The 13534-nt window shown below is 43.2% G+C and overlaps 1 protein-coding gene across 1 annotated transcript in view; it reads right to left on the reverse strand.

Moving 5' to 3' along the window:
* Nucleotides 1-13534, reverse strand: part of Mfap3l (microfibril associated protein 3 like) — a 45009-nt gene that overhangs the window by 9063 nt on the left and 22412 nt on the right. The window contains exon 2 of the mRNA XM_032918416.1: nt 10012-10438. Coding sequence (XP_032774307.1) covers nt 10012-10309 — 298 coding nt within the window. The 5' untranslated portion in view covers nt 10310-10438. The remainder of the gene's footprint in view (nt 1-10011; nt 10439-13534) is intronic.

Here is a 13534-nt window from a genome sequence, read left to right on the forward strand (position 1 = left end):
AAGTCAGGTAATACCAATGCCACTTAGGGTTCCAACCATGTATCATATCATAAAACGAACACATGATCTAGAGTAACATTTTGCCACCAGGCCACAAAGAAAGTCAAAATATCGGGAGCCTATACACACATACACAGGCATACATGCACACATAAACACTCATGTACACACAATCACATACATACACACAATTAGAGATAAATGAATCTGTATATACACACTCACACATACCACATATGAACACCCATGTATACACATGTACACACATACACACACACACACAGACACACACACACACACACACTCACACACACACACACACACACACCTTCCAATGCTTAAGTAAGATAAACTCAAGTTCTGCTCCTCTGATCTTAAAGGCTCAGTACATCTTCATTTCTTTCTCTTGCCTGGTGAGTCACTGTTTTCTGGACGGTGTGGCTCCAAACTTCTACTCAACCTTGGTTTACCCTCTGATTAGTGAAAAATAATCTACTTATGATCTACTAACATATCGAGACCTGCAAGCCAGAAAGATGCTGTGAATTATGCTTTGTGGTTCTCCTCCATCGGGTTGGACCAGGATCAAGAAACATCTCCACAGGGTAGCTCTGCAGCTGGAGTCATGGTGGGTCTTGTCTCTGTGCCAGAATGTTCCATCCACCTCCGTCTGTGAGAATATCCTCCCTGAGACCTATTCTGGAAGGGCCCCAACTTTGGCTGCCAGACCGAGAAAGCCATAAGAACACCCACAGTGATTGTCACAGGAAGTCCTCGGTACCATGAATACGAAGTAGACGCATGCACCAGGCTGCTGCTGGGTGGTTTAAACCGTAGCTGGTGGGAATGTCAGAGCTATGCACTGAATTTTCATGAAGCGGTGCCACTTCAGTGCAATAAAAACCTGAAGTGTCAGCAGCTGAAGCCAAGACAGCTCCACAGGCAATGCTTTGGGTGGCAATAAAAGGGCAGGCTGTTAACGATTACTTACCTTCTGAGAAGAAAACAGAAGACCTAATGTGATGCATTTTCCCAGTACTTGTACCGAGTTCCTTCTCTTACCCACTTTCTGTGTCTCGCTCAGGTTGTAGCCCCTACCCTCAAATTCCCAATTCTTTCCCTCCACTGTGTTTCTCCCCAGTGCTGCCTTGCAGAGTGACAGCACCTCTGAGGCTTCAGGCTAAAATACAGACATGCTCATTATTATAGATTGGTGGTCACTGAGCAGTCTGTCACTGCCTTCCTCCAGGAACTCCCAGTCACACGGACATCTCTCACGCGTGAATGAACGCGTTGTGACAACCTCTCCTTTGCAAAGAGAGGAGCTAACAGATGTGGGGTTTGAGCTGGGCTGAGGGTGTGTGCTGGCTTTCACAAGGATGCTGACATTTTCATAAGGGCGGTGATCTGGTTCATCTTGCTCACTCGTTCAGTCAGCGGGATGGATATCACTGAACAAATTGTGTGTGCGCCAGGCTTGGCACTAGGTGAGCATATAAAGATGGGCAAGACATGAATCCTGACTACCAAAATCATCCAGTCCCCACGGGGGAGGGCTCCAACAGACAGCTCTCGCACTGAGTGCAATGCCATACTGAGGATGGAAGGCAGAGGCGGGAGCAGGTAGAACCTGGACGGGGAGAACACAGAAGAGACTCTTGGGGCCAGTGGGGGGATGGTGGAGGAAGCAAGAGAGAACACCTTGTGGGTGTTGAGCTCACAAACCACGTATAAAACCAGAGCAGGGCTTGGGTAAAGACAGGTTTGAAAGGAACGCAGGCTAGAGTTCTGGTGCCTGTAATACACAGCAAAGATAACTTTGGACCCTTCGGTGTTTGTGTTTCATTTTAACTGATTTGTTCAGATATAGCACATACACATTTCTTATATTAAAGAAGACCATCAGACATTCCTACTAATTCCTGTCTGCCTACGCCACTCTCCTCCTCACTCAAGTCCACTGGCTGACTCAACCCTTATATCTGGAATCTCATGCTTCGAGTGGCCATTTTTGACCCCTATTAAATCAGAGAAGAAAGCCTGAAATCCCAGATTAGAAGGAACCAGCAGGAATTTTAAGAATGAGTAAGAAGGCATTTCAAATCAGCGAAGAGAGACTTTGGGCTAACTGATCAGACATTATATGAAAAAGATGTGCAAATCTCTGTTTTATGTAATAAATAAAAGCTCAATTGCACATTCTTAGTATATGAAATTAATAGAGGACATAAAACTTTGATTAACTTGGGGGATGGAGGTCTTTTCTAGGCATTTTCAAGAATTTCAGAAGCTATAAAGGGAAATGCGGATGGATCACATTTTTCACCAAACGAACATGTTTTGAGTCATAAAAACTTATCCCAGAAAAGTTGAAGGAAGATACATGCTGAGAGAAAACTCTAGAATACGTGACATACAAATGCTTAACAACTATGAAATATAAAACAACAAAGACACAACAAAACCCCAAACAACGACAACCACCACCATATGAGTTAAGACCCTTATGAATTAAGACAAAATCCAAAAGAAGAATAGGGAAAATATATGAACAGGCAACTTGCAAGAAACAAGGATCAGAAACAGTATCAGAATTTTCCGGCCAGGATTAAATAAACCATAATTAAATGTAAAGGGATCAGTCCTATTTTAAAACATTAATGTTCACATTTCATGTTGCCAAAATGAAGAGGAGGACAAAGACAGTGGATTGCATCATCCAGGATGTGTGGAAGGACATTACCTGCACTCAGGTAGGTCAACCTGGTTGGATAAACTTTGGAAGCATGATTGGAGGTATCTATGATCTTCCTCTAGACCTCTCGAAATTTAGCAAAACAGGCAAGCTCCCCTCCCTCGACCAACAGGCAAACATTAATGGATACAACAAAAATCAAGGCATTGAAAAAAAATTGTCATTCTCAAAACAATTAATCTTGCTTAGATGACATCTCCTCCTGGAATTCTACCCCCTTCCCCCACATACATATACTATGGGATTAGGAACATAGTTCCAGAACTTTCCTTCCCTGACAGCTCTCTCTAGAGGAGGCTGCAACTCAGTTCCAAGGCAGATAGGTAATGACCCTGGGACCATGATCCTGGCATGTTGGCTTGGGCACAACTTACATCATAATGTCACACCAATAGGATGGTGGGACTTCTGCCAAGATATCAACAGAACTATGTGGTTGGAGTTAAACTTGGAAGCAATAAGGACCCCTCCAATACGGGCTCTAACATGACTCAGGGTGAACCCTACACATGGTACCATGACAACCATCCAACAGGCTTGCCAACAACTTCTGGTCCAATTACTACTGCCTGGAACGAACGCCATCAATGAGTTTAGGAGCTAAAGGGTCACAAGGAAAGTGAGAACACAACCCACAAAGATCCCCTGGGTGGTCACAGCTTGTCTCTCCAAAAACCTGTATCTTCCCTGCCTTTCTTGAGGCTGAGCACTAAAGAGAAGCATTGTCGTTCTTAGAATGTCCACAGATGCCTTAAAGGAAAGGCTTTTCCCCTTAGCAGTATTTGCATACACGTATAAAGCAGCTGATACGTCAGTCCCTTAGACCTCTGGAGAGGTAGGGCAAACAGATTATAACTGCTCCCGGTCTCCTTCGGGTACTTGAACTCTTAAACTTCACAGCCTTGCAAGGAGGAGATCTGACAGAATTAGAACGTTTATTTTTTAAGACATAAAAAATGATCAGGTGGTGAGTATTCCCATGCATGTTTATGCAAATAAAAACAGATGACATCTTGAATGAGTATCACATTACATCAACACTCTCCAAATCAGCATAGAATGTGTGTGTTTCTGTCTATAAATGCACTACACACTTCCAACTGTGAAACACAGGCTGGTGAGGAGGAAGGATCCCATGCCTCTCTTCAAAATGTAATTGAAAATAAATTTAGTACGGCATGGCTGCACCTGTTCCAGGGGCTTCAGCAGCAGATGACAGCTCCTTGAAGCCACTGAAGACTCGGGTTACAAACACTACAAGCTGTAAGCTTGCTGGGGTTCTTCTCCCCACCCCCCAACCCTCCTACGAGTCCTCTTCAGAGAGAGTGCTGGGGTAGTTCTAACAAGCCATTTCCTATGTCCCACAGAGCAAAGGTACCTTGGGATACTAGATCAGCTTTCAGGGTAGGAAGGTCAGGGTGGAAGGATTTGCTCTTCAAATCTGTAGTTCTGTTCTGCTTAGAGGAATTGATATCTGAAAGGAACCTGCTGCCTTTATATCCTGGCAAAGGAAAACAAAAAACAAACAAAAAAAAAACCCATCCTCTTGATAATTTGATATGATAATCTCAATTAAAAAAAAAAAAAAGAGACTAGCTCTTCCAAACCATTTGCTTCAGAAAAGCTACTTCCATTTGGGGAATCTCAGCTGTCATTCTCATTTGTGACAAGGCTCTCAAAGGGTCCTTTCACATCTAAGATTGCAGCTATCTAGGCTTACACCCCAAAGCAAGCACAAGTCACTAAAGGAAAACACTCATAGTGGTTATCAGGTTAACTACTATGGGGCAATCTTGAAGATGAACACAAATATCATTAACTGACCCCTGTTATGGGAAAATACATCAAAGGTTTAAAGATATGACTCACAGATCTGCTTCAGAAGGCTTCTTTAGTGAGTGTGTGTGTGGGGGTTGTCTCTTTGTAGAAGACCAGGACTTTTTAATCCTGGCACTTCTGCCTGTGGTGCTGTGGTTGAAAATGGGGATTTTCCTCAACAATAAAAGGACTTCAGGGGGAATCACTATCCCTGAACTCAAGCAGTATTACAGAGCAATAGTGATAAAAACTGCATGGTATTGGTACAGAGACAGACAGATAGACCAATGGAATAGAAATTGAAGACCCAGAAATGAACCCACACACCTATGGTCACTTGATTTTTGACAAAGGAGCCAAATCCATCCAATGGAAAAAGATAGCATTTTCAGCAAATGGTGCTGGTTCAACTGGAGGTCAACATGTAGAAGAATGCAGATCGATCCATGCTTATCACCCTGTACAAAGCTTAAGTCCAAGTGGATCAAGGACCTCCACATCAAACCAGACACACTCAAACTAATAGAAGAAAAACTAGGGAAGCATCTGGAACACATGGGCACTGGAAAAAATTTCCTGAACAAAACACCAATGGCTTATGCTCTAAGATCAAGAATCGACAAATGGGATCTCATAAAACTGCAAAGCTTCTGTAAGGCAAAGGACACTGTGGTTAGGACAAAACGGCAACCAACAGATTGGGAAAAGATCTTTACCAATCCTACAACAGATAGAGGCCTTATATCCAAAATATACAAAGAACTCAAGAAGTTAGACCGCAGAGAAACAAATAACCCTATTAAAAATGGGGTTCAGAGCTAAACAAAGAATTCACAGCTGAGGAATGCCGAATGGCTGAGAAACACCTAAAGAAATATTCAACATCTTTAGTCATAAGGGAAATGCAAATCAAAAACAACCCTGAGATTTCACCTCACACCAGTGAGAATGGCTAAGATCAAAAACTCAGGTGACAGCAGATGCTGGCGCAGGATGTGGAGAAAGAGGAACACTCCTCCATTGTTGGTGGGATTGCAGACTGGTACAACCATTCTGAAATCAGTCTGGAGGTTCCTCAGAAAATTGGACATTGAACTGCCTGAGGATCCAGCTATACCTCTCTTGGGCATATACCCAAAAGATGCCCCAACATATAAAAAAGACACGTGCTCCACTGTGTTCATCGCAGCCTTATTTATAATAGCCAGAAGCTGGAAAGAACCCAGATGCCCTTCAACAGAGGAATGGATACAGAAAATGTGGTACATCTACACAATGGAATATTACTCAGCTCTCAAAAACAACGACTTTATGAAATTCGTAGGCAAATGGTTGGAACTGGAAAATATCATCCTGAGTGAGCTAACCCAATCACAGAAAAACACACATGGTATGCACTCATTGATAAGTGGCTATTAGCCCAAATGCTTGAATTACCCTAGATCCCTAGAACAAATGAAACTCAAGACGGATGATCAAAATGTGAATGCTTCACTCCTTCTTTAAAAGGGGAACGAGAATACCCTTGGCAGGGAATAGAGAGGCAAAGATTAAAACAGAGACTGAAGGAACACCCATTCAGAGCCTGCCCCACATGTGGCCCATACATATATAGCCACCCAATTAGACAAGATGGATGAAGCAAAGAAGTGCAGACCGACAGGAGCCGGATGTAGATTGCTCCTGAGAGACACAGCCAGAATACAGCAAATACAGAGGCGAATGCCAGCAGCAAACCACTGAACTGAGAACGGGACCCCCGTTGAAGGAATCAGAGAAAGAACTGGAAGAACTTGAAGGGGCTCGAGAGAATGACCCTCTTGAAATCTGAGTGACTTGCGCCTTGCAGAACTGGTTAAAAGGCATTTCCAGTTTATGAAAGGATTCTGTGATACACTGAAGCAAGGAAAGGGCCGTTCTGCTCAGTTTTCTCCTATGCTGCTTAGTTAAGAAAGTTATTAAATGATTTGGACAATGGAGTATTATGTAAAATAAATCCACACAGAAAGTAGATTTTTAAGGAAGGGAGTTTAAAGGCAGAATTTGCCACCTCTAACAGTCAGGCATGTTTCCAGGGTCTTGCATGAGTCGACTTTCTTGAAATACTACGTTTATTATATATCCCTCTATGGAGGTGTTAATGTGAATTTAAATGGTTTAACATTGCAGTAAGAAAGCACAGTGAAACATGTTAGAGAATTAGCGTGTCTGAAATAATTGGAGCCTTTTCTTAACCCTTTCCAGTCAAGCAGACTTTCTACTCATCATCTCCAGCAAAAGAAAAACGGAAGACGGTCCATTTCTGGCCACTGGTGCTCATGCATCTTTGAATTCTGGAGCCCGGTTGGTGAAGCACCTGAAACACACCTGAAGCACTTTCGAACCGTAACTCTCAGACGGAGATTACACATTATGCTTTCCCGGTCCCGTGGAAACGAACTGGGGAGAGTCGGGAAAGCCAAGCGAGCCAGCTGCTGCTGCTCATGTCAGGACAGGAAATGGCCCCATTCTTTCTAGCACAGATGGGACTGCCATGCAGAACAGCTATCTCACTCTTTCTGCATAAACAAGATACGAAATTGTTTCTTTCCAGGCTAATCATGAAGTCAACGGTCATCAGCTCCTGTGAGCAACCTGACCAGTGATTTTTGAACACATAAATGTGTGCATGACACGCGCACCCTACGGCAAAAATAATCCTAACTCTAACTGGGATGACAGTCTCTTCCCTGTGGGAATGGTTCCCACGTTCATTCTAGCTGCGTCAGATGCTCCACAGTATTCCTCATCGGTTGAGACCTTAGAGCTAAACAGAGTCTGGTCTGACACAGAGAAAACAACTGGCTTTGCTCTGGTTCTATCGTGTTTTCTCCAGCCTTCTGACTTCCTATCTGCATCCCGAGGACCGGCAGCAACTCTCCAACGTGCCTACCATAGAACTACAAGTTTTACACACAATTTGGCACACTGGATTATGTGCAGTAGTTGTTACTGAAGATGATCCAAATTTGATCTCTCTAGCTTAAACTGTCCCCCTGTAGGTACATAAACTCCTACTAATGGGATACCAACACAATTTTCATCCCGCAGTCAATCACGCGTTTGCTCCGTTACAAATGAAATGCTGTCCAATTTAAACCCCTAGTGTACTGGCTTGAAAACAGACGTCTATGTCCGTGTTATAAAATGGACATTTATATAATGAGGAATTAAAAGACTGTGGGCTTGTGCAGGCCGCCCCAGTTCCATGGCTGTGCTAACGCTTCCTGAGGAGCTCTCCTTTCTGCCACTTCCCACGTGCTGCCTACTTGCTAGGTGTGATGTTTGCTGCATTTCCCCATGTGCCTTGTGCTCTGAAATTACTATTATTATGCCTCGTAATTACAAAAGCTATGCTGGGACATCAAGTACTGGGATCGTGCGTTCTTTTTGAGAAACTGAAAATGCATCTTCTTTTAAGAGATTTAAAAGAGCTAGCTGACTTATCGGCAAGTCTACAGAGAAGATGTGAGTACCCCACAGGGCCGCAAATTCTCAAGCTGCTGGGTCGCTCAGAGTCTGCAGACAGGCTATTCTAATCGGCCGCTCGAGCTTCCAGAAGCGAAATAAATGTAAAGCAAATCTGAACACTGTCTAGTATGGCCCAGTCACTTCACGGGCTGATGGAGGAGGCAAGCCAGGGTGTCTGCTTGCTGAGACTGGCTCCAGGCTTCCTAGGACCTTTGCAATGAACACTGTGCATTTCTCTGAAGCAGTGGGTACTATTGTGGGACAACATTCAAAATGACGCAGCAGAATTTTAGGCTCCAGCATTACGTTACTGTGGGTTTCTTCCGCTCTAGGACTTGGTAGTTCAGAGCCCAAACTCCTCTTTAAATACCAAGGGGCAAGATTTGCTTCACGGTTCATGTGAAAGGTGGATTCTGGGCTAGAGTTCTTGTTCTTCTCAGTTCCCTCATCCTGATGTCCCTAGGGGTGGCCCACCCCTGCATAGAGACTGGCTAAGGTTACTGAGGTCTGCATGTGTGTTACCATGGCTACTGTCCTCCCTTCTCTAGTGTGATGTCATCCTTTTGACTTATGGTTGTGGAAGAACGGGTGGCATTTCTTATCCCTCCACTGTCAGCGGTGAGGGTTCTGCCAACGGTTGATTGACAGTAGCACTTCAGGCAGATTTCAGTACAGGAGAGGACTATGATGTCTGTAAATTCCCCTCCCTTAGAATTTCTACGAGAGCACAATTTGAGCTGGTGGAGAATGGTGGTCCCTTGTCTACGTTAAACATACATATGATATAAAATATATAATATTTTGATTGAAGAGAAGTGGCTATATGGTATAGTTGTGGGTAGCTAAACAAAACAATGTCAGAAGTCGCATGACGGCCAGGGGCACATCCCAGGCAGTTAGGCTTCTAGCAGCCTTCTCCACTGGGAACGTAATGGTGACACGGAAGTATGCAATTACAAGAACCTCCTAAGGAGATGTAAAGCAGTTGGCTTTCTCCGTTTGCAGAGCAATTAAGATAATACGAGGGAAGAGATTAAATGTGGAGCTCTTTTTTCTGGAGCAGAAACTCTTTTGGGGATTGTTCATTGGTTAGGGGTTAAAGAGTAGGGAGGGTGAAGCAGAAGAAGGGGGTGAGAGGGCCGCCTCTGAACAACAGTCTTTGTATTCTCCCACCTCCAATGCCCTACTTCATTAGTCAAAACCCTAATCAGGCAGATTAACTCTTTCACATCAATCACAGTGTGCTTGGATTTTCACGCAATTACTTCTCACAAGAAGAGTAGATTCTGGATGCTGAGAGGGCCTGTCTCTGGATGCAATCTAGTGAAGGAAGCTCAGGGCTCAGGGAGGGATTGATTCACACTTTCTGGTGAGAAGCTCATCATTCAAAGCCAAGGGTCTTATATGTAACCCTAGGCAGGCTCCTCCTTATGCCCCTGAGCCCAGCCAAGTCTTCAGGAGCATGGAATGGACTCTGCAGGTGGCCTTGAGCTTGCGCGGACAATTCTGTAAGAAGTTGGTCATTAAATCTATAGTGGGTCAGCTGAACTGACATTGAATGAAAAACCACTGCTCTACTGCTTATGTGAACCATTTCTACTACAGGAAATAGAAGTCTTATAAATGGAACATATAATCCAAGAGAATCCTTCTCTAAACTCGACAATGTCTTGAGTACTTCATAGCATAACAGTCTAAGAGTTCTTTCTAAAGACATCAGTGTTTGCCCTCTGTCTTCCAAGTCAAGGAATGGTAAAAATGAATTAGCTACACCTTCGGGTCCTTAAGAGCATACGGTCTTCCTATGCCTTTGCATAAGACTACAAAGAAGCATCTTTAAGTGACTTGTATGAAGACTACTCTCTTTAAGAAGGGTTGGGCTCTTATGTCCCCATTTCTAATTCATGACAACAGAACTTGAAGCCTACCTCCTCCTCTCTCCTTCTCGTCGTCCATTTCTTTCAGCAGCTTGCCAACAGAATTATACCACTTATACTCTAGGTCAGGAATGCCAAAAGCACTGCAATTAATCAAGGCACTGTTCCCCTCTTTGACTATGATATGGTCAGTTCTGGCAATGATTACGGGCACGGAGCCCAAGACCACATCAGTGCCATTTAAAGTGCTGTTGGTCACACTCTTAGCAGTGGCTAGAGTGGATACTAGGATTAAAAAGGACACAGAAGGTGGTAAACACACAGTCAGATGGCTCTTCAAAAGACCCATCTTCTTCGCTTGTTCCGTAAGGCCAGAGATGGTTTGCCGATGGAATCTTCTATCAGACTGCACACTGTTCAGAGCAGGCCATGGGACAGACCTGTCCTGGATCCATGGAGTTGGTATTTGATCAAGGATCTGTTTAAAAAAACCACACACACAAATATTAACATTAATACCATTAATAAAACTTGTAAACTAACAGCAATCCAGCGAAGGTATAAACCTCTATCTTTCTTAACTAAAACACATATTCTGGCACTCCAATACCTTAATAGTACACATTTACCTTTCTGTATTAAAACCATAGGAATAGTTAGAGTTCTTATGCTAAATTGATACTATCTTTTTTTTTTTTGTCTTTTTGGTTGTGGTTCTTGAGACAGGAAAGCATCTAGTCCAGTCTGGCTGCAAAATTGCTATGTAACAGAAGATAGCTATGACTCTCCTGCCTCTGCTCTACCTTCTAAGTGCTGGGATTATAGACATGGACCACTATACCTGAATAATACATTACTTGTTAATTTACATTACTTCTTAATTCTATACTCCTTCTTGACTTACAAGGTTCCTTCTACCCAACACCCTGTCTTCATGATAGCCCAAGGGTTCCTTTCTTCTTTTCATAGCTCACATCTTCCAACACATCTCACTGGTCCCAACTCAGACTCTGACAGCATTAGGAAGAACTCCCTCGAATCAATCTGGTGTTCTTGTAACTCATGATACCGTCCATCCCTCACCCAATTTCTCCATCCCTATGAACTGTTCAGACTTAACTCCCTCTCATCTCTGTTAGTTACCAACTGACCAACAGCCACTCACCTAAGTTCCTGGTTTTGATCTTCATCTGCCCCCCCAAGGTTGGGTAACATCATCAGGATGTATAGAGTAACATGATAGCTTCTTCTATGCCTAAGGTCTAACTTCCACTTGTTCCCTTCCTCCCCTCACTCCTCCATTTCATCCACTGCTCCTCTAGCCACACCCAGTGTCCAAATTCTAAATTCTAAAGTTCCATGTAATTCCCAGGTTCTAAGTAAACCACCTTTAGCTGATGTTAACCATTTCTGCAAATCTCTTTCTCTTCTCCCTGGGTTCTCTGACCCTTGTTTTTCTCAGTCTCTCTCCCTATATATGACTTCCATGTTTTATTTGTTTCATTCAGACCCAACCAAATAGACCCCAGTACAATGTCTTCTCTCCATATCTTCATGACCCATTTACTCAGTTCATAGATGACCTTGATCAAGCCAACTGTCTTCCTCACTTCTACACCCAGGAGGCAGAACACTGTGGGAAAGAACTGCTCGGCCATGTAATCACTGTGATAATGAGGGAACGAGCACTGACTCTTGCCAGGCATTGGGGACATCTGGCAGTCTACTTGCACTCATTTGGTTTAGGATTGTCTTTCCATAATGCTTATGACATCATCAGCTTGAGAATCAAGTGTCTTAAGCCAGTGCTATTCTAATCTTAAAATAGTAGAGACCATCTTTCTTCCACCAGTGCTTTCGGTTATATAGCCCCAGTACTTCTTATTCTGCCTTGTGGAAAGCATTTTGCAAAGTACCTCACGCTCAGTTGCTCACACACCATTCCTCCCCCACACTATCACGTTCTATATTTTACTTGCTCTTTCATTAAGTAGCCCTTGTTAAGTCCACAATCACTCCTTGTTGCCAAATGCTTGTCTTCCTCTACCCAAACCACTATGCTAATTGGTATCATTAATTATTCTTTTTCAAAATTCTCTTTCCAGGATGGTTATTCTCTTTCCACTTAGTTATTACTGAATTTTTTTTAATGAGGTAGAGCCTCACTTCATAACCTAGACTGGCTCTGAACTCATAGTTTTCCTACTTCTGCATCCTCAAGACAGACATGAGTTACCATGCCCAAGACCTACTGTCATTCTTGCTTCTTAAACTTTCATTAATTCCCAGGGTTCACCATTAGCTCTGCCCCCCTTTTAATTCATAGCCCTTTCTAAGGTTTCATCTAATGTTTTTATTCCCAACCAAACCCTATTGTGTCCAAGGCCATTTATTTAATCCCTTCTCCTGAGTTTCTTCTGGTCAGTGTGATCACATGGTCAACTTCCCACTCGACATCTTTGGCTAGATATTCTGTAGAGACCTCAAATTTAATATTACAGAAGCAAACACATTTTTATACTCAAAATATGCTTTATTTCTTGCATCCATGATCTCTGCTCAGAGCCCCATTACCTGGGAAGCTCTGGACATATATTCTCATTTCCTGGAGCTTCAGTAAACACAATGTTGAGTTCACTTCAGGAACCACAATGACCAGCCCAGAAGGATATTCCCAAGTGGTGCAACAGTGGCATTTGCATCTCAGAAGTAACAAACAGCTACCTAATTTGAATTAAGCTCTACTCATTTTGATGGAGTCTATGCCTACGGCCTACTCACGGCTGGAAAGGTCAACAAACCCTAGTAGACAATCAACTACTTGTAACTATATTCAAAAGTCTTATTCTTATACCCAGAGATAAGTGGAACTTCTACCCCTTGTTAGATAAGCCTCTTTTGGCAGCAGAGGGAGACTACTATAGAGATGCAGTGACTGGTCAAAATGTAGATAATACATGTCCGTGGGGTACCCAACCCTTATTAGTATATCTATACTGCAACTCTTGCACCAAAGGCTTAGGGACATGGTGGAAGAAGGGATGGAAAGATTTTAAGATCCAGAGCACCAGGGTGCCTGATGTGAGAAAGTAAGTGTCTTGTAGACATGCCAGGGAAGCTGCTCCCATGAAATCTTAACAGCATGGCTCCCTAAACAAGACCTTCAAGATAACCACACAAGTAGACATGAAAATAAGGCTGAAGAAATGTTCATGAGGCCCCACCCCTAGATGAAGAACTACAGTAATCACATATGCTCAGGGAGGCAGAGCTGGACTAATCCCACGATAAGTTATCTAGTCCTGAATGGTTGGTTCTACACACAGGGACATACGAACAACAATAAATGGACTCAGTAGATTGTCTACGAGTATGTGACAATAATAACTCTAGAAGAAGAGGCCATGAACCTGGTAGCACTCACTGTGAGGAGAAGTTGGGTGGAGAGAGGGCTGTAATGATTAAAAAAAAAAATCAGTGTACTCATACGTAACACTCAAGAAAACATTTCAGATGTAATAAATGGATGTGACCCCTGATAGATTGGCCATGGTGAAGTAGGTTGCATATCCAA

Source organism: Rattus rattus, chromosome 13 (assembly GCF_011064425.1).
Source record: "Rattus rattus isolate New Zealand chromosome 13, Rrattus_CSIRO_v1, whole genome shotgun sequence".
Classification (NCBI taxonomy): domain Eukaryota; kingdom Metazoa; phylum Chordata; class Mammalia; order Rodentia; family Muridae; genus Rattus; species Rattus rattus.